Source organism: Aquarana catesbeiana, linkage group LG05 (assembly GCF_042186555.1).
Source record: "Aquarana catesbeiana isolate 2022-GZ linkage group LG05, ASM4218655v1, whole genome shotgun sequence".
NCBI classification, from domain to species: Eukaryota; Metazoa; Chordata; class Amphibia; order Anura; family Ranidae; genus Aquarana; species Aquarana catesbeiana.
Window position 1 is genome coordinate 496078697 of NC_133328.1, and position 21937 is coordinate 496100633.

The window sequence follows — 21937 nt, forward strand, 5'->3', positions numbered from 1 at the left end:
TACGACAATTTCCTAGGAGCAATCCAATCTAGAGAGCGCTGGAAAAGATCAACAGGGAGAAAGTGGTCTCCCATGGCAACCGGAGAAAGTCTGTTTGCAGAAAAGAGGAGCTACAGCGGAGATGTGGCTCAAATTCTAAATGAAGAGGTTTGTGCAAAAGTGTCTGTTGTCACCCCTGGCAACCGTGAAGGAAATTTTGTTCAGCCTGCAGGGGGTGATGGAGAGCACAAGAAATCAATGGTTTCAAGTTATGGCTGCTTGTGTGAAGTGGTCAGCCCAGAGAAGAGGGCACCGTATCCAGCATCCTGCAAGGGGTATGACCATATGTGTAAGTCTGCTGTTACCCCTGGCAACAGAAAACCTGTTTGGCCTGCAGGGGATGTTGGAAAATCCAAGAAAGATGCAATGTTGCCCTGTGTCCATGTGGGGGCATTAGCTTGTGAGAGCACAGCAAAGAAGGGACAACGCCCTCAATTGAAGCTTTCAACACCTTCCAAATGTAATGGTAAGACTGTTGCAGTTACAAATGTGAGAGAGACTGGTTATGGGACTATTCCCTGTGAAGTGGGAATAAGTCCAGTGAGAAAAATTGCTTTCAGAGACTTGCAAGTGAATACCCTGTGTAGTAACAAAGCCCAGTTTGAAGCTGAACCTACAGCAAGCTTGAGGACTGGTGGACTTGTCTTCAGGCAGTGTATTGTTTAGCAGGAAGACAAGTGGTAAAAATGAAGATATGTTGCTTGCTAATGCAATTAAAAATGTGATATTGCATCCAGAAATGTCAGGGGTGATCACTGAGAAATGTGTGCCGTTGCCCCTAGCAACCATGGCAGGTGTAGCAGAGGTGTCCCTGGAGACCGCCCAGGAGCTCATGGTGTCTGAGCTCAGAGTTTCCCAGGACAACTGTGTCGCCGCACCGACTGACAAGTGTGTTTCACATGAGGTGAAAAGCAATGTACTAAATATCCTACAATATCAAACTGATAATGTGATAACACAGCCTATACAAGGCAGGAAGGTTGATAATGATGATGTTGAAAAGTGTATTACTGACAATGTTGATGGTTTGGTGTCTCCCATGGTAACCACAGGCAGTGCAGCAGAGTTGTCCCAGGAAATCTCAGGAGGACTCCCTGTGTTGGAGCCGACGGGGCTCCCGGACAGCTCTGATACTGCTCAGGTGGAAAATGATGGGAAAATAGCTCAAATGAGGGAGTATGTATTATCACAATCTGATGTGGTTGACAGTGACTGGTGCAGATTGTCTGCTGCTAAACCACTCTGTCCACCTGTGTCTCCATGGGCAGAGGGAGCCGTACTACAGAGTGCTGATGACTGGAGCACAGACAGGATAGACTGGGATAGTCTCGCCATTAAGGTGATAGCGTGGTGGAAAGAAATTTCTGAAGGTAATAGTAGGCTGGACACTATTGCTGCTGTGACAAATGGAGAGGCTGCAAAGCCAGTAGACACAGGTGTGTTGGCTGTTGCAGAACTTAACCCCCTCCAGGCGGAAGGATCGGAAAAGGGCGCATATATAGCAGAAGTTTTGTCCACAGCAAAAGAGATGAGTAATGTTGAGTGTCAGGATGATGGGATAATAGATAGGGACTTGGAAGGGCTCAGTGTTGCTGAAAATGAGACGATGAGTGTGACACATGCATTTAGCGGTGCTCATGGGGAGCCGCAAGTTTTGTCAGTGGCCTCTGAGGTGGAAGTCTCTTTGAGTGTCTCGGCCTCTCAAGCCTTAGCAAATGAGCCCCTCCACGTTGTTAGTAAGCGAAAAGTCCCTAGAGTTCTGTGTTTAGATGTGGCATGTCTAGAAATAACTGAGATGTTGTTGGAATTGGTGAAAACCTTTCCGCTGTATACCTGCATGTATCCACCACAGATGGGCGACCTGGTACTGCGTAGTACCAATCAGTGGAGACACGTGGTACAGGCGATGTTAAGCAATGTTGATAAAAATTGGTTACTGCAATGTTGGTTACTTTTGCGGAAAGTGGTCTCGCAGTTCTCTGCGAGAGTGCTTCCAGCGACAGTTATGTGCGGAAGGCGTTCAGGGGAACTGCTAGAGGAATCAAAAATGATAGACATAGTGGAAGTCTCTCCGTATGCTGGTGTGATGAGGTGCATTCCTGTTGGTGCGGTCCGAGGTGCAGCTGAGCAGTGGTTGGTACATGGCACTTGTGCTGTCTCACCCGCTAGACCTCATGTAAAGGAAGGGCCCGGAAAAGACGCGGCAGTAGTGGGAATTCAATCCATCACTCTCAGGGAGGTGCAGTTTGAGGTACCCGGAGACACTTTGACAGGAAATGACAGTGTTGGTAACTGTAATAAAAAAGTGTATGAGAAGCACTGTAGAGCACTGTCAGACAGCTCAGAGGTATTGGTTGAGGTACCAATGGACACAGAAATAGTTAAAGAGATTGGTGTGGAAAAATGTGCGTTGGTAGGACAGTCGCTATTGGAGTGTTGGACAACAGGGAGCGATGTGAAACTGCGGGAATGTCCCATAGGGAGTAACTGCTTGCCTGTAGATGGTCCCTCCCTAGACACTGTCTTAGCAAACAAGGTGACAAGAGGTCTTGATGATAATAATATTGAGTTGAATAACCCCTTGTGGAATATTGCTATTGAGGTTAAACAGAAGTATGTGGTGTTGATCTCAGATGATTTGGTTGCCAAGGGTAACCACACAGGGGTCAGTGAACCTGATAAACGGATGTTGTTGGTTAGTGTTGCATCAGGTAGTGAGAGGGGTCAGTCCCTGACAGATTTCATGGAAGTGGGTCCCCAACAGTCCCAGGAGAGTAGGTCTGTGGGAGGAAAAAGGAGGATCCCGTGGCCAGAAGGTGGAGGGGATAGAGAGATTAGTGGGAGCCCACGGTTCAGGAAGAAGTGCTGGTGGAAGCACACCCGGAAGAAGATGTGGGTGGAGTGCCCCTTTAGAGAAAAGGTTGGGCAGATTAGGACTCCTACTGCTGATAGTTGGCACAGAGGTGCCAAGGTGAAGTGCTGGTGGAAACATACCCGGAAAAAGAAATGGGCCTACGCAGCTAATGGCCATCACAGAGGTGTCCCATCCATGGTGACGGGTTTATGTGTTCCTCCCTCCGGTTCGAAACAAGGGGGGAGGATATGTGGCAGTAGGACCCTGTGCTACCTGGAAGATTGCTGGTTTACGCCAGATTTTGGAGAGAAAGGCACGCTGATTGCACAGCTGTGTGCTGGGCTATTTAATTGTGACCTGACTATGGCTCAGGGTTCCACCCAACAGACAGGAAGTCTGTGCATGGGAGTCAGGTGGGCTCCCATTCCTCTGAGAGGAGTCAGAAGCTGCAGGAGGCAGACGTACTTGGTGACAGAGCAGCAGGAGTAAGCTAGGAGAGAGCTTCACTCTAGGAAACTCTTTTGGGTCTGAGGAGCAGACCTAAGGCCTAGGCTAAAGGCCGGAATCAGTCATATGGCAAGAATGTACGCCAGGAGGCTAAAGTATTGAGTGTGCAAGATACAGTAATGGTGGAACCCCCTGCGTGGGCTACTGATGGCTTTGTGAACTTTTCCGTGCTTTTAAATAAAAGTGGGCTACCAGGCCCTTAAAAATACAGTTGTGTACTGGAGTACTCACTGACAACGCACCTACCATTTGAGTCTGATACCCCAATCATACAATATATATATATACACACACACATTATCTCACAAAAGTGAGTACACCCCTCACATTTTTGTAAATACTGTATTTATTGGCGTATAACACTCACTTTTTCACCATGAAAATTGCGTGCAAATAGTGTGTGCGTGTTATACGCCACTACTTCAGTTTTAGCTGCCTCGGAGGGGACAGGGAGGGGGGGCAGGACGAGCGCCGTCAGATTACATACAGTGAGAATCTCCTGTTTATTTGGCAGCCTCTGTAATAGGAACTCCTGTCTCCTGGGCCGCCATTGGACCACTGTTCTGTCTATCATAGGAGATTCTCACTGTATGTAATCTGTCGGCGCTCGTCCCGCCCCCCTCCCTGTCCCCTCTGGGCTGCAGATGGGCATCGATCAGGCTGTACTGATGGCAATGGTGAGGCTGCATTGATGTGGACTGATCAGGCTGCATTGATGGCAATGGTGAGGCTGCAGATGGGCACTGACCCTTATTTTACTTCAAAGTTCCTTATTTAAAATTTAAGTTTTTTTCCTGAAACTTCCCTCTTAAAATGAATGTGCGTGTTATACGCCGATAAATACGGTATTTAATTATATCTTTTCATGTGACAACACTGAAGATATTAAACTTTTCTACAATGTAAAGTACTGAGTGTACACCTTGTATAACAGTGTCAATTTGCTGTCTCCTCAAGATAACTCAACACACAGCCACTAATGTCTAAACCGCTGACAACAAAAGTGAGTACACCCCTAAGTAAAAATGTCCAAATTGGGCCCAAAGTGTCAATATTTTGTGTGGCCACCATTATTTTCCAGCACTGCCTTGTCCCTTTTTGAGCATGGAGTTTACCAGCGCTTCACAGTTTGCCACTGGAGTCCTCTTCCACTCCTCTATGACGACATCACGGAGCTGGTGGATGTTAGAGACCTTGCGCTCCTTCACCTTGAGGATGCCTCACAGATGCACAGTAGGGTTTAGGTCTGGAGACATGCTTGGCCGGTCCATCACCTTTACCCTCAGCTTCTTTAGCAAGGCAGTGGTTGTCTTGAGGGGTGTTTGGGGTTGTTATTATGTTGGAATAATGCCCTGTGGCCCAGTCTCCGAAGGGAGGGGATCATGCACTGCTTCAGTATGTCACAGTACATGTTAGCATTCATGGTTCCCTCAATGAACTATAGCTCCCCAGTGTCGGCAGCACTTATGCAGCCCCAGACCATGACACTCCCACCACCATGCTTGACTGTAGACAAGACACACTTGTCTTTGTACTCCTCACCTGGTTGCCACACACACGCTTGACACCATCTGAACAAAATAAGTTTATCTTGGTCTCATCAGACCACAGAACATGGTTCCAGTAATCCATGTCCTTAGTCTGTGGCGTATGGTCTGAGCACTGACAAACTGACCCCCCACCCCCTCTGCGACAATGCTGGCAGCCCTCAAACGTCTATTTCCCAAAGACAACCTCTGGCTATGATGCTGAGCATGTGCACTCAACTACTTTGGTCGACCATCACAATGCCTGTTCTGAATGGAACCTGTCCTGTTAAACCGCTGTATGGTCTTGGCCACCGTGCTGCAGCTCAGTTTCAGGGTCTTGGCAATCTTCTTATAGCCTAGGTCATCTTTATGTAGAGCAACAATTCTTTTTTTCAGATCCTCAGAGAGTTCTTTGCCATGAGGTGCCATGTTGAACTTCCAGTGACCAGTATGAGAGAGAGAGAGAGTGATAACACCAACATTTAACACACCTGCTCCCCATTCACACCTGAGACCTTGTAACACTAATGAGTCACATGACATTGGGCACGGAAAATGGCTAATTGGGCCCAATTTGGGCATTTTCACTTAGGGGTGTACTCACTTTTGTTGCCAGCGTTTTAGACATTAATGGCTGTGTGTTGAGTTATCTTGAGGGGACAACAACTTTTAACTGTTATACACGCTGTACACTCATTACTTTACATTGTAGAAAAGCATAATTTCTTCAGTGTTGTCACATGAAAAGATATAATAAAATATTTACAAAAATGTGAGGAGGTACTCACTTTTGGCAACATAGTGTGTGTGTATATATATATATATATATATATATATATATATATATATATATATATATATATATATATATATATACACACACACAGTATCTCACAAAAGTGTTGGGACACCTACCTTTACACGCACATGAACTTTAAAGTGTTACTAAACCCTCAATAGTGAAATCAATCTGTATATGCAGTAAAGCATGCTCATTATTTTCACTGTGGAACCTAAGGGGTTAATCCTCAGCATTGTGTAAAAAGGATGTTTGTTCCTGGCTTCTCTGATCCTCCCCTCCTTCCACTGTCCCCTGGAAATTTCCTGATAACACAAAGTCTATAGAGTAAGGCTGCACATGCTCAGTTTGGTATATATTGCTAGAGAAGTTTTTTTTTCTGGGGAAAGTGCATGTAATCAGCACAGGGCCAATCAGCACTGTCCAGACAGTGGTTCATGTGTCTTGAAGTTTCATAGGACAGTCAGAAAACTCCTCCTACAAGCTTTAACCAGTGCTTGGCTAGAAACTGATAAAAGTCACAAGACTGCTCTAACTGCTGATGAGAAAAGGTACTTAACAGTTTATATTTACTAAAATAATTGCATTTCCACATTCTGTGTACTGTGGTAGACCAGATATAGTGAATGCAGGGTCCTGGATTTAGTAACACTTTAATGGCATCCCAGTCTTTGCCCGTAGGGTTCAATATTGAGTTGGCCCACCCTTTGCAGCTATAACAGCTTCAACTCTTCTGGGAAGGCTGTCCACAAGGTTTAGAAGTGTGTCTATGGGAATGTTCTAACATTCTTCCAGAAGTGCATTTGTGAGGTCAGGCACTGATGTGGATGAGAAGGCCTGGCTCGCAGTCTCCGCTCTAATTCATCCCAAAGGTGTTCTATTGGGTTGTGGTCATTACTATGTGCAGGCCAGTCAAGTTCCTCCACCCCAAACTCGCTCATCCATGTCTTTATGGACCTTGCTCAAACCGATAGAACACCTTTGGGATGAATTAGAGCGGAGACTGCGAGCCAGGCCTTCTCGTCCAACATCGGTGCCTAACCTCACAAATGCGATCCGGGAAGAATGGTCAACCATTCCCATAGACACTCTTAACCTTGTGAACAGCAATCCCAGAAGAGTTGAAGCTGTTATAGCTACAAAGAGTGGGGCAACTCAATATTCAACCCTACGGGCGAAGATTGGGATGCCATTAAAGTGTTACTAAACCCAGGACCCTTCATTCGCTATATCTGGTCTTCCTCAGTACACAGAACGTGGAAATGCAATTATTTTAGTAAATATAAACTGTTAAGTACCTTTTCTCATCAGCAGTTAGAACCCTATGAACTAAAACTGGGATGCCATTAAAGTCCATGTGCGTGTAAAGGCAGGTGTCCCAATACTTTTGACAATATAGTGTGTGTGTATGTGTATATATATATATATATATATATATATATATATATATATATATATATATATATAATATAGCCCTGCATTTCTGTTTTAAACTGAATGGATTGTTAAGGATAAAGGCTCAAGTATACATGATATGCAGATGGGGGTCATAGAAAACCATTGCTCAAATGTATTGGATTTCAGCTTTAACTCTTTGACCTAAATATTGACCTGTGTATCAAAAGGCATTTTATTTCATATTTAAAGATTTAGATGTCACCAGTACACATATAAAATCATTTATGCAACTACTTTGCAAGAATTTGTAAAATAAAGTAAAAAATCTGCCAAACTACCCTGGGTTTCTTTTCTTATGTCCTTTTTTTTTTACATATTTTTTTTTAGGAGAATTTACTCCAGAAATGCAAATGCGAATCAGACAAGAAATTGAAAAGGAAAAGAAGACAGAAGTTTGGAAAGAAAAATTTTTTGAGAAGTTTTATGGAGAAAAGTAAGGAAGTTTTTTTTCAATTATTAATTGTATTTGTATTGTAAAATGTATGCATTGCAACCAACAAGATTGAATAACATATTTTCCCAAGTCCCCGTGCAAGTCTTTTACTCACATGTCCCTAATTCACTAAGATATCACCCATGAAGCTGCTAAGTCTCTTGTCAAAATCTTCTGAGCCAGACCCACGCATGTGCAGTATACTCTCCATTCCTATGGAGAATTCGAACTTTTGCTGGAGCAAGGACTTGGAACAAAGAGTGTACTGTGCATGTGCGATCCGGCTCAGAAGGCTTTGACAAGCATCTCATCTCTTTAAGAAATATCCTCTAGATCTGAGTGTGGAGCTGCATATGATCACTCTTCTTGCTTGATATGTTTAGTGGTATAAAACATGGGTAAATATACATTAATTGCAGAGATGTACAAAATATTATTGTTATATATTTTTCCTTGTCAAAAGAAGTTTATTGAGTATACAATGTTATAAAGATACATAAAGTAAGTTTAAAAGGATCTATAAAGTAAGCTCATTGTTTTACAGTAGGGTTTATATAGGTAAATATCATGAAATTTCAAATATTAAACATTGGGTTCACGTAAACCTAAATTAAAGATATATATAATTTCCTTAGTTACTTTTGTAGGTATTTAAATGATTTATACCTACTATACATATTGTTTACAAGTAGAGTGTATATAGGTCAAATAAATTCTGATAATGAGCTTTAATCGTAAGGTGGAGAAAAGGAAAGAGAAAGAAGAAAAAGGGTTGAAAGGTAGAGGTATGGTCCACAAGGTTGTCCCGCTCGTCAGTTTATTATTCTTTTTAGTTCTCTTTGAAGCCTTAGAATGGGTGTCTCTGTAAGTCATTTAATCTGTTACCATGGCAACAGGACAGAGTCATTGAAGTTTGACAGGAACTGTTGTTTTATCCAAGGATGCCAAAGTTTTTCAAATTTTGGAATTTGATTTTGATCGATGGCTACCATCTTAGCATGGGACATTGTATTATTCATTCTGTGAATTGTTTCTGCTAGTACCAATGTAGGAGATTTCCATGCCTTGGCCACTGTTTGTTTTGCAGCCGTTATTAGTTGGATCATAAGTTTGAATTGAGAGAGTGTTAACCATTCCGGTTTTAGATTAAGTAAAGTTATATATGGATCTGGTTGTATTATTTTTTTAAATATTTTAGATGCAATCACGAAGACTTCCTTCCAGAAGGTTTGGATTACTGGGCACGTCCACCATATGTGTAAATATGTGCCTATTTCTGGGCATCCTCGAAAACAAAGAGTTGAGGTATTAGGTGAATATTTTGCCACTCTAGCGGGTACAAGGTACCAGCGAGTTAGGACTTTATAATTTGTCTCCAGTGCTAAGATGTTGGGTGAAGATGACTTAGATGTGAGCCATATGTTAGACCAGTCCGTGTCTTCTAAAGTTCGTCCCAGGTCCTCCTCCCACCTCTGAACGTAAGAGGGTCTATTAAGATTTGCTACTCCATGTAATTGATTATAAAGTGATGAAATTGTACCTTTAGCAAATGGATCTTTTGTACAGATTGATTCAAAAATGGATAATTGGGATAATGGTGTATCCCCCTTTAGGAATGGTGTATAGAAATTTTTGATTTGGAGATATCTAAATATCTCAGAGTTTGGTAGATCATATTTTTCTCTAAGCGATGGGAATGAAAGGAATGATTTAGATGCTATGAAGTCATTTAGTGTCTGAATGCCTGATGTTGTCCAAGCTTTAAAAGAATTTGGGTAGATCCATGCCGGATAAAAGGCCGGATTTCTGATAAAAGAAATGAGAGGATTGTGTGGAGATTGTAACTGATATTTGGTTTTTAGTTTATCCCAGAGAGATAAGAAGTGTTTAGTTATGGGATTATGAATTTTAAAGCGGTCTTTAGGATCAAGCCATAATAAATTTGATATTAATAGAGGGTCATTTTCTGAAGCCTCTATAAATACCCATAATGGGATTTCCTGTTTTGCATGGTATTTGGACAGACTGGCCAAATGTGCTGCTCTGTAGTAGTTAGTAAAATTAGGGTATCCCAGGCCTCATTTATTTTTGGGAAGATGTAGTGTGTGTATAGGTATACGTGGTTTAGAAGAGCCCCATATAAACGAAGTTGCTCTTTTTTGTACTATTCTCAAAAAATAGGAAGGAATTGGAATAGGGAGGACTCTGAATAGATAAAGCAATTTGGGTAGAATAGTCATTTTGATTGCATTAATCTTCCCTATCCAGGATAAAGGAAGTTGCGACCATTGTTTTATTAGATTTGTGATCTGTCTTAATACAGGAGGATAATTGGTTGAGAATAAGTCAGAATGAGATGCTGTTAAATGAATTCCAAGATATGGGATTGATTTTTCTGCCTATGTGAATGGGAGTGCAGCCCTAGCCGGGATCAGTTCCATGTTTGTGAGTGAAATATTAAGCACTAGGCATTTCTTAGGATTAATCATAAGGCCGGATAGGGCTGCAAATCCATCAAGAGCTGGCATTAAGTTAGGACCAGAGACCTGTGGTGATGATAGAAAAAGTAATATATCGTCTGCAAATATACATAATTTGTGTGTAATACCTCCTACTTCAATGCCAGTTATAGTTTGGTTTGTTCTGATGTATTGGGCCATGGGTTCGAGTATAAGGGCAAATAATAAGGGAGATAATGGGCAACCCTGTCGGGTACCTCTTTCGATATTAAAGGCTTCAGATTTGTATCCAGCATATTTTATATAGGCTTTGGGTTTATTATATAATGCTTTGATCCATGTTAAAAAGTGGGGTCCAAAACCCCATTTTTGTAATGAATATTGCATATATTGCCAGGATACTGTGTCAAATGCCCTCTTAATATCGAGAGATAGAAAACATAATGGGATTTTCCGTTTTTTAGCAATATGTGCCAATAACACTGCCCTGCGTATATTATCGCCTGCCTGTCTATTTGGCATGAAGCCTACTTGATCTCTATGTATTAATTTTCCTATAATGCTATTGAGGCGTTTTGCTATTATTTTTGCTAATAATTTAATATCGAGGTTTAACAGAGAGATAGGCCGATAATTCACACAGGAAGTATCAGAAAGGGGTTTTGGGATCATACAAACAATTGCCATTAGTGTTTCTTGCCGAAAAGAATGTCCATCTAGAAGTTTGTTAAAAGTTTCAGTGAGAATGGGAGAGAGTATTTCTGAGAATGTTTTATAGTATAAAGCCGAGTAGCCGTCTGGGCCTGGTCTTTTGTTAAGTTTTAGGTCTTTTATGGCGTTAGCAACTTCATCTATAGTTATAGGCTCATCCAAACTGCTTTTTTGATTCTGAGATAACTCAGGTAAGGTTATTTTTGAGAAGAAGGATTCAGCTTCTGTAGGATTACATTCATTGTTTGTCTTGTATAAAGTTGCGAGATGTGAGTGAAATTTATGGACTATTTTAACTGGATTACAAGTGTAAACATTTTTTGATAATTTCAAACGTATTGGTTTGAAAGATTTGTTAGTTGAATTTAATGCCCGAGCCAAATATGTACCTGGTTTGTTTGTATTCATGTAGAAATTGTGTTTGGAGCGTTTGAGGGATTTATCAACTGACTCAGTGAGAAATAGATCGTATTCCAATCTAGATTTTTCCAGATGAGATTTTGTACTCTGAGATGGATTATCTTGAAATGATATGTAGGCTGCATTAAAATTGAGTTCTAGTTTTTTTGCTAGATTTTTGCGTTCCCGTTTAAATAGTGCCATTTGTCTTTGTATTGTACCACGCAAGACAGGCTTATGAGCTTCCCACAGTGTTATTGGGGAGATGTCTGTTGTATTATTAATTGATATGTATTCCTTTAAAGCTTGTTCAATGGCCATCTGATGTAGTGGGTGTTTGAGCATTATGTCCGGTAAGTACCACGTTGGGTCATGCGCTTTTGGTATGGCTGAGGCTATAGTAGTGTATACTGCATTATGGTCAGACCACGGAATCGGAATTATATCTGATGCAATAATTTCTGGTATCATTCCTATTGTTAGAAAAATATGATCTATTCTGGTGAAGGTTTGATGAGGGTGCGAGAAATAAGTGAATTTCTTTTTCATTGGGTTACTTTCTCTCCATGAATCTACCAGATTGTATTTGGAAAGAAGTTGAGAAAAAGGTAATCTAGAGGTTATTTTGGATGGTGTAAAAGGTGATTTATCTAGAAATGGGAGGAGGACCTGGTTCGAATCCCCACACTTGTAATATATGTGAGAGGAATGGTGTAGGTTGTTTGTTAGGAGCGTAGTAGGAAATCACCGTGATTGCTGTATCCATTATATAACCCATGAGTATCAGGTATCTACCTTCTGGGTCTTTAATTTCTGATGATAAGGTGAATGGTGTGGATCGGTGAAATGCAGTTAGAGTTCCCCTTTGCTTGGTACAGGCAGAAGCCGTGTAAATTTGTTGATAAAAAGGAGAAATATATTTTGGAGTAGAATCTTTGGTGAAGTGTGTTTCTTGGAGGCATACTATGTGAGCCTTCTTGTTATGGAAAGTACGGAAGGCTTTGGTCCTTTTTTGAGGGACATTTATTCCCTGAACATTCAGGGAAAGTATATTCAGTGGTGCCATGGCAATAGATCAAATAGTTTTGACTTACTTTTTGTTATGCAGAGCTGACTGCGCAGATCAACCTGTGTGGACTGAAGAGATGAATAGATAGAAAAGAAACCAGTGAATTCTGGAGTAAGGAGTAAACAAAAAACATATGAGATTAGATGATACATTGTATAAATTATTTTTTGCAAGTAATCACAATTTACCCGTGAAAGAGAATAAATATCTCTCTCAGGGGAATAAGTGCCTTCGTCACACTCCCACATAATATGGTTGGGAGAATGAGGAGGGCTAATGGGGGTACACGGATCTTCCGCTTACAGGGGAGAAGTGCTATGTCAAAAGACATCAAAATGATGTTTCATTAATTGGAGTGCAGAATATAGTTTTTGTTGAAATTATTTATTCCAGGGTGGTTGTATATGGTTAGTCTTGCCCTAGGCTAAATAATTCAGTTAGAAAGGTACTGTTAATAACTTTGGTATTGATGAAGATAGTTTGAATTATTTTGGGATTTTAACCCTTTTAGAGTAAACAATTACATATTTTATTCATATGTAACTGTTTAGATATGTTAACTCATAAAATGAAGGTTGTATTGCTTCAGATTAGAATAAACAAAAACATAATTCTAGGAACTAGTTAGGTAATAATATATTTGTTTTAAGAAAAGAAAGAAAAAGCTTCCATTACTTCTGGATTATTGAACATATTTGTCCTAAAAAGTAATAAATCTATTGTTATTACCTGATCATATATAACTGAACAAGAATTTCCTTATTTCACTTATATATTCTAAGGCTATATGAATCAGAAGTAATAAGAAATATAACTGGAATGTAACATGATCCCACACAGTGTGTGACTATCAGAATGCAGTTACATTCAGTTATAAATACAGGTTTTTTATAGAGAACCATCTCTTAGTATAATAAATGAAGAGATATCAGGAATTAGGATGTCAGTCCATTGAATCTTCTTGGTCCATGGATGATGTGGCATAACGGCCTCTTTTGTGAGAATGATGATTCCCATTTTGTTCTGAAATTTTCTGGGTGCTGCCTGAAGGTGAAGATGACGCCATTCTTCTGCGTGTGGGAGTGTTGCTGCTTGTGGGTTCTGTCAGATTTAATTTTAAAAGGGTTTGTTGTAGTTCATCTGCTGATCTGCTTCTGTAAATTGTACCTTGGTAGTTAAATCCGACTGAAAAGGGGAAGCCCCATTGATACATAATGTTGTGGCGTTGCAGTTCCATTAGTTGGGGTTTCATGGATCGTCTTTTAGTAATAGTAAGTTAGTAAGTAAGGTAGTAAGTAAGCAAAAATTTGATAATTGTGTCCTTGAAAATTAAGTTCCTTTTTTTCTCTTGCAGCAATTAGTATTTGTTCTTTCGTTCTGTAATAATGAAACTTTGTGATTATATCACGTGGGGGTCCATCTTTCTTTTTGGCTGTGAGGGCTCTGTGTACTCTGTCCAGTTCTAAACGTTCAATAGGGATATCTGGCTTTAGTTCTTGTAATAGAGCAGTAATAGTAGATTGCAGGTCTGTCACAGTTTCAGGTATTCCCCTTATGCGCAAGTTTGAACGTCTGGCTCTATTTTCGTAATCTTCGAGCTTAGTTTGAAGTATTAAATTCTCTTTTTTTAATTGTTCCAATTCTGTTATATTTTCTTGGGTTGTAATTTCAATTTCATCCATTTTTATTTCTAAGGCTGCGGTGCGGTTTCCCAGCTCTCTTATTTCTTTGGTTAGGCTTTTTGTTATTTGGTCTGAGGTTTGTTTTAAAGCCTTATGAAGCATCTTTTCAAATTGTAATAATATTACTGGGGATACTGAGGAGGCTTGTGGAGAAGTTTGTGAGAGGATTTGTTCTGTATCTGACTCAAATGGAGAGTCTTGCTGTGACATTTTCTGTCTGTGAGAGCGCCCTGATGCTGTATCTTGTGAGGTGACTGGAGCTGCTTCAGCTGCAGTGAGTGCCTGTGAGCTCTTTGTGAGGTGATTTTTATTTCTGCCACGGTTTCCTCCCAGTACCATATTTCCTGCCCAAACTTTCACAGTTTGTTCCCTGGGGCAAAAAGGTTCAAATGGATACCTTTTGAGCCTGCAGGCTCCGCTTTGTCCTTCTCTTCTCTCCTCAGCGGTGTGGAGCTCTAACAATGCATGTCTGCTCCGCTAGGCTCCGCCTCCTGCCCCCCCATTGTTATATATTTTTGCCTGGACATACACCGTAATTACATGCCCTAATTATGATTATATAATAATGTTGTTTAATAATCATGAATTATATAACTTTTATTGCTAGCATTTAGGTTGTGTTTTTTTTTTTATAAAGCAGTGCCTTGATCTCTTGTCATTTCTAAAATTCTAAAATAAATGTTTTGCCATGTATGACCAGTACTGTATACCAGGTTGCCTTGTAAAGTAAAAAAAAAACATGCACAGTGCACTTGGTCAGTTCACGTCAAACCAGTTACTGTTTTTAGTGTTCCACTGTCAGTTATTAGCTCTAGCTTTGCTCTACTCCTACTCTCACTTCTTTTTCCCTATTTTACACTTTATTTCATTACATTAATACATTAACATACTGTACATCCAACCCATTTATGGGCAGACTGGAGACATGTAGTCTGTTGCAGACATGTAGTTTTCTTATGTCTTCTGCCATTGGGAACTGAGAGAAGAGAAATGGGAGCAGTCTTTCGCTGAGGGGAAAGGACAAGTAAGGGGCCACTAAGCATCGGGGTAGACCCAAGGACCAATAACTGTATTTGACTATAACTGGACACAGACAGTGGCCACAAATACCACTAAATTCAAAAGTTAGGGATATGAGGTGCTGAAACTGCTATTTGAGTCCAATATCACCAGGGTAAAGTATTTCTGAAATTCACTGGCTCTGGTCGGCAGCTCTCATAAACCAGGGGAGATCTCCAATTGCAAAATGGATGGAGTCCGGAAGTAGGTAATGTAGAATCCAATCTTTTTTTTTTTTTTAATGGTGTGGTGCTCTTTTATCAATCCGTTTTTGAGCAAATTTTTCAGTTCTAATCACTTGCCAAATGCAATACGTATATACACGTTGCAGATTGTAAGTGGTTTACCAGGATTATGGCTGAAGATATCGGCCATAACCCCGGTATTGTTTATGACAGCCGGCGGCTGGCTTTCTCATGAAAGTGTTCCGGGCGGTTCATGAATCGCTGAAATGGCCGACCCCCCCCCCCCCCCCCCCCTTGCTGCTCGCCAGTGTTTTTCTGGCTTTCGTTCGTTCGCCCAAGAAACGATCCGACTGAGGCTGCCGGCTGATCACACAGGTGAAAAAACAATAGATTCGCTTTGATTGCCTTGGAGGACTGAAGCGACATCATGACATTACTCCCGGTCCAGACTGGAAGTAAACAATTTTTTTTTTTTAATATTTTGCTTTTAACGGTAATGAAGAGATTTGGGGTCTTTTTGACCCCAGATCTCTCCATAAAGAGGACATATCATCCTTATCTCTATTACAATGGATGTTTAAGGGATAGAAAGTTAAAGGGACAGTGTAAAAAAAAAGTAAAATAAATGAGAAAACAATATTTAAAGAGCCCCCATGCCTTCGTACTCGTGCGCAGAAGCGAACGCATACCTACAGTGGGGACGGAAAGTATTCAGACCCCCTTAAATTTTTCACTCTGTTATATTGCAGCCATTTGCTAAAATCATTTAAGTTAATTTTTTTTTTCCTCATTAATGTACACACAGCACCCCACATTGACAGAAAAACCCAGAATTGTTGACATTTTTGCAGATTTATTAAAAAAGAAAAACTGAAATATCACATGGTCCTAAGTATTTAGACCCTTTGCTCAGTATTTAGTAGAAGCACCCTTTTGATCTAATACAGCCATGAGTCTTTTTGGGAAAGATGCAACAAGTTTTTCACACCTGGATTTGGGGATCCTCTGTCATTCCTCCTTGCAGATCCTCTCCAGTTCTGTCAGGTTGGATGGTGAACATTGGTGGACAGCCATTTTTAGGTCTCTCCAGAGATGCTCAATTGAGTCAGGGCTCTGGCTGGGCCATTCAGGAACAGTCACTGAGTTGTTGTGAAGCCACTCCTTTGTTATTTTAGCTGTGTGCTTAGGATCATTGTCTTGTTGGAAGGTAAACCTTCGACCCAGTCTGAGGTCCTGACCACTCTGGAGAAGGTTTTTGTCCAGGATATCCCTGTACTTGGCTGCATTCATCGTTCCCTCAATTGCAACCAGTTGTCCTGTCCCTGCAGCTGAAAAACACCCCCACAGCATGATGCTGCCACCAACATGCTTCACTGTTGGGACTGTATTGGACAGGTGATGAGCAGTGCCTGGTTTTCTCCACACATACCGCTTAGAATTAAGGCCAAAAAGTTCTGTCACGGTCTCATCAGACCAAAGAATCTTATTTCTCACCATCTTGGAGTCCTTCGGGTGTTTTTTAGCAAACTCCATTCAGGCTTTTATGTGTCTTGCACTGAGCAGTAGGCTTCCATCGGGCCACTCTGCCATAAAGCCCCGACTGGTGGAGGGCTGCAGTGATGGTTGACTTTCTACAGCTTTCTCCCATCTCCCGACTGTATCTCTGGAGCTCAGCCACAGTGATCTTTGGGTTCTTCTTTACCTCTCTCACCAAGGCTCTTCTCCCACGATAGCTCAGTTTGGGCGGACGGCCAGCTCTAGGAAGGGTTCTGGTCCTCCCAAACGTCTTCCATTTAAGGGTTATGGAGGCCACTGTGCTCTTAGGAACCCTAAGTGCAGCAGAATTTTTTTGTAACCTTGGCCAGATCTGTGCCTTGCCACAGTTCTGTCTCTGAGCTCATGAGTTCCTTTGACCTCATGATTCTCATTTGCTCTGACATGTACTGTGAGCTGTAAGGTCTTATATAGACAGGTATGTGGCTTTCCTAAGCAAGTCCAATCAGTATAATCAAACACAGCTGGACTCAAATGAAGGTGTAGAACCATCTCGAGGATGATCAGAAGAAATGGACAGCACCTGAGTTAAATATATGAGTGTCACAGCAAAGGGTCTGAATACTTAGGATTATGTGATATTTCAGTTTTTCTTTTTTAATAAATCTGCAAAAATGCCAACAATTCTGTGTTTTTCTGTCAATATAGGGTGCTGTGTGTACATTAATGAGGAAAAAAATGAACTTAAATGATTTTAGAAAATGGCTGCAATATAACAAAGAGTGAAAAATGTAAGGGGGTCTGAATACTTTCCGTCCCCACTGTAAGTCACGCACGCATTTGTAAATGTTATGCGCACCACACATATGAGATATCGCAGCAAAGGTTAGAGCGAGAGTGATAATTCTAGCTCTAGACCTTCTCTGTAACTCTAAACAGGTAACCCGTAAAGGCGTTTAAAGTGTTGCATATGGGGATTTTTAAGTACCATCGTTTATCGCCTTTCCACAAGCGTGCGCAATTTTAAAGTGTGACATGTTGGGTATCTATTTACTTGGTGCAACAGTTTCTTTGTCATTTTACAAAAAAATTGTGGTAAATATTGTTTAGCTCTTAATTGTATTTACTACTTCTGACCCCTACATAAAGTGTATGTTAATTTAAAAAATAAAAACACATATGCAGTACATTTCTGCTACACCTGCACATTTGCCCATATTTTGTCCCTCCACTCTTATTTTTCTTATTGTGGGCTGACAACACACAGGATTTTGAAGAATGAGTAGTGTCAGCTCCACCAACTGTGTTTTGCTAAACTGTTGTACCACTCCCACTGTCTTTTAATCCACTGCATAGGGACTAATTGACTTATGGTCCAAGTTGAGAACAGGGAGAACTAAACAATCACTCTAAGATTACACAGGCAGAGAGCACAGGACAGTTCTAATTTTCTGACAAGATCAACAGGTTTTTTTTTTTTTTTTTTTGCACTTGTAAAACAGACATTACAAAACACATTCATTGTTATATTTAACAGATCAGAAGAGAGGAAATAAGAGAAGTTCACTGTAAAGATTTAACAGGAGGAACCACAACTATTGTCAGGATTTGACCACTGCTTAAACTTATGGAGCAGTAACAACTAGCTAGGGAATTATTGTTACTGTACTTAGGAAGTGGTTATTGCTTTCTTGAGTAAGGACCACCACTCAATACCTGCCAGTAATCTCAGGAAGTGTCCAACTCTTTAACTCTGCTACAACTAGGCAGTGACTGCCTCTATAATCATAACTAGACCCAGGAAGGAACTACCACAACATTACCGCTACTACCAGAATGAACTGGGTCTTGTCTTTTTGTTAGGACACGCATAGATTTAGATGGCTCCTGCTTTGCTATTTTTAGTACTGTTTATGCAACAGAATGATTTACCTGGCTGTCAGAATTTGGAGCAGACTTCCTGTTGTAGGGCACATTTGCCAGGCTCTGGTCTTAAAGTAGAAATATAGGCAAAACTCTTTTTTTTTTTTTTTCATTTTGGATAGAGCATGGGAGGGTTCTAACCCATCAGATTTTTTTTTTCACCATCTGTGTCCCATTGTGGAGATTTCCCTTCACATCCTGTCCCATAGCCAAACAGGAAGTGAGAGGAAATCCCTGCAAATTAAGGGAATTCTTTGGGGACCCCCAGGTCACCAGAACTATTGTTCCCATTGGAAGATTTTCCCCTCATGCTTTTCTAGGGACAACCCAAAATTTGTGTTTTTTTTTTTTTTCCTTTCACTTTCAATGACAATGGTAAACAGGACAAATAGAGAGGGTGAATCTCCTTAATTAGGACACAGCAATACAAACGGACAGGTGTTCTAATCCCTCTCCACTCTATCCAAAAGTTAAAAAAAAAGTGCTATTAGTTATACTTTAAGCTTTTTTAAGTTCAGATTTTTTTCAAACTACTTTTGTTTTTAATAATAATTTGGTTTGATGGCTGTGAGATCTTTTCCCTTTTCTTTTGTATGTAGGTCTGGAATGTCCAAAGAGGAATCGTTACAACTCACCTCTGCGCAAAACAGCAGTGAAGATGAATGCAGTTCTCTGGAAACGTCTTTGAATTTACCTGGTCCATCTACTCAGTTTGAGAGTAGCACAGGAGCTAGTGATGAAACTCCTGCTGTGTTGGAAACTGAAGTTGTTGAGGAAACTGTGTGTAACATTGTGTGCAACATGGATCAGGTTACATCCAAGGATATGATGGGAGAGGGAGAATTAGAGGACATACTCATATCTGAAGAGTCATTAATTCATGAAGAGATTGCAGAAGAGGTGGAGACCAGCATTTGTGAGTGTCATGAAGATGTTGATAAAGATGAGGTAGAGCTTGCTGAAGAGGTGACAAACCAAGACTCAAAGAATGGAGATGAAGAAGAGACTGCAGAAAATGTAGAATCCTGTGTTGTCATGGAGGATGAATTGGTGCCTAATTCAGAATCTAAAACTGAGGAGGAAGTTAAATGTGATGAGGAGCAAGGAACCCCCCTGGAAGTCACAAGTGATATAACTGATTGCAGATCACCAACTCCTTCTGTGTCCTCTCATAGTTCACCTGGGGAACCAGCTGAACAGGATGCACCACCAGCTGAAGATTTACCTACATCAGAGGATAATGGTGCTTGCAGTGCAATTGCTGATTCTACATGCATTGAGGAGACTGCTGCTGTGGAGATGGAATTGATCAGTGAGCCAGAGGAACAGTTTTCTGAAGCTGCATGTGTTTCTGAGACATCCTTTTCTTCCCAAAGTCCAGAAGGAGGATGTGTAAGCCTGGCTTCTCCTGGAGGTGACACACAGTCTGCTTCAGAGGAACCTTACACTCCTGCATCTGTTGAAGCTGCTTTTCTGTCTGAGGTGTCAAGTTTTGAAAATGCTGAGTCAGAAAGTCAACAAAAAACAACCGCAGAAAGTCCCCCAACTTCTGTAGCTTCAGATGTTTCACCACTTTCCACCTCTCCAGTGTTATCAGAAGCATCTCCTGCCTCTAATCATCCACTAACACCTGAACCGTCTCCAGCATCTAACTTGCCATTAACTTCTGAAGCCTCTCCCATGTCAGATGTACCTTTAATATCAGAAACATCTTCTTTATCTTCAATAGCACTTGCTTCTGAAACTGGACATACAACAAATTTACCTGCAAATTCAGATGCGTCTTCTGTATATAGCCCCCCTCCAAATGAACACCTCTTGCTTAGGCAAGCAAGTTCCCCAACTTCATCCGATGAATCTCGATCACCCTCAAAAGACGAGACTGATGCTTACTCTGAGGCATCACAAGCAGACACCATTGGTACAGAGCATGAAAGCTCTGAAAACCTCAAATATAATTCAGAAACCCCAAATTCTGATACTTCTTTGTCAGAAGATGCTTTGACTCAAAAACATTATAAGACTGAGACAGACCAAGAGAAACAAAGTGTCTCATCTGCCACTGAACTGTCACCACCTGATACTATAACAATTAAAAACAATTCAAGTCATTATAGGATTCTTGATAAAAAATATTTATCTCCCTCTCAAGAAGGATTTGATGGACTCCATTCTAAGAACAATGAGTCTGTTCACTCAAAGTCTCATGATAAACCTTATTGTACCTCGGCAGAAGTATCTGGATATTATGAATCTTCCAGAAGTAAATCTCATAAACAGCAAGTCGGCTCCCAAAGCAGTTCCCATTGCAAGTCATATGAACATAGTAAACAGTCTGAAACAATTAGTCGTGAACCTGAAATTTCAAAAAGAAAAACGGCAGAGCTGCATACTTTTGGTAACTACAAAGAGAAACGACCAAGAATAGATGATGACCACCCAACTCGATCATCCTCAAATTCTATTCAAGCTGACAGGGAGCACCCACCTAGGGAAGAGCCGCGAGTTCCACCTCTCAAGGTAAAATGCCTGATTATCTGTAAATTTCTTTTTCAGAATAGAAGAATAATGTGTGACAATCTTGCGCTAATTATAAGTGTAGACTGCTGCACTTATACCACTCCTTGGATACAAGCAGATAATGGAAAAAAAAACTTGAAAATATAAAAGGTTGCCCTGTCTCATAAATAAAGAAAACTCTTATTAAAATTATAACAAACAGTGTTATCAACTGGTGTTAAAGAGTTCAATAAACAAGTGTCTATGTGTATCAAAAATTATTCCATCAACTGGATGTGCTATCCACCTTTCCCAGTGATAATAAAGTATAACAATCCAAATAAAAATTAAATTGGCCTCTTACCAACCCCCGATCTCTAGCTCTAGAGATCATCTAACGCATGAGGTAAGTAAATACCTGATGCCTGGCCACATCCTCTGTGTGTCTCCCGACCTTCAAGATGGATAGATGGATCCAACGCTCAGTGTCCCCACACCGCTCACTCTGGACTCTGACTCCACACTGAAAGTGTACTCCACAGCATCCCAGCACAGCTTGCCTCACTCAGGATGATCACTGTGCTTCACTTAGGTATGTGTGCAGGATAAGGGAACACAGAAAAGAAGGCTCATCGCATAGTATGTAAAAACAGGGGGTTTATTTAAGCTAAAATATGCATTTACAACAGAGATACTAATATTAGACAGTAGAGAGAGGATGATCCAGCATGGAGATCACCAACAAATCTGGATGCTCATCATGTCACAGCTCCTGTCTCCTTCCAACGCGTTTCCTCTTAACAGGCTACGTCTGGGAATGGAGGATGGAGCTGGGATG

The 21937-nt window shown here is 40.8% G+C and overlaps 1 protein-coding gene across 1 annotated transcript in view; it reads left to right on the forward strand.

The window, feature by feature from the left end:
• ASXL3 (ASXL transcriptional regulator 3) overlaps positions 1-21937 on the forward strand; it is a 217442-nt gene that overhangs the window by 181087 nt on the left and 14418 nt on the right. Inside the window, exons 11-12 of the mRNA XM_073631540.1 lie at positions 7514-7619; positions 19200-21120. Coding sequence (XP_073487641.1) covers positions 7514-7619; positions 19200-21120 — 2027 coding nt within the window. The remainder of the gene's footprint in view (positions 1-7513; positions 7620-19199; positions 21121-21937) is intronic.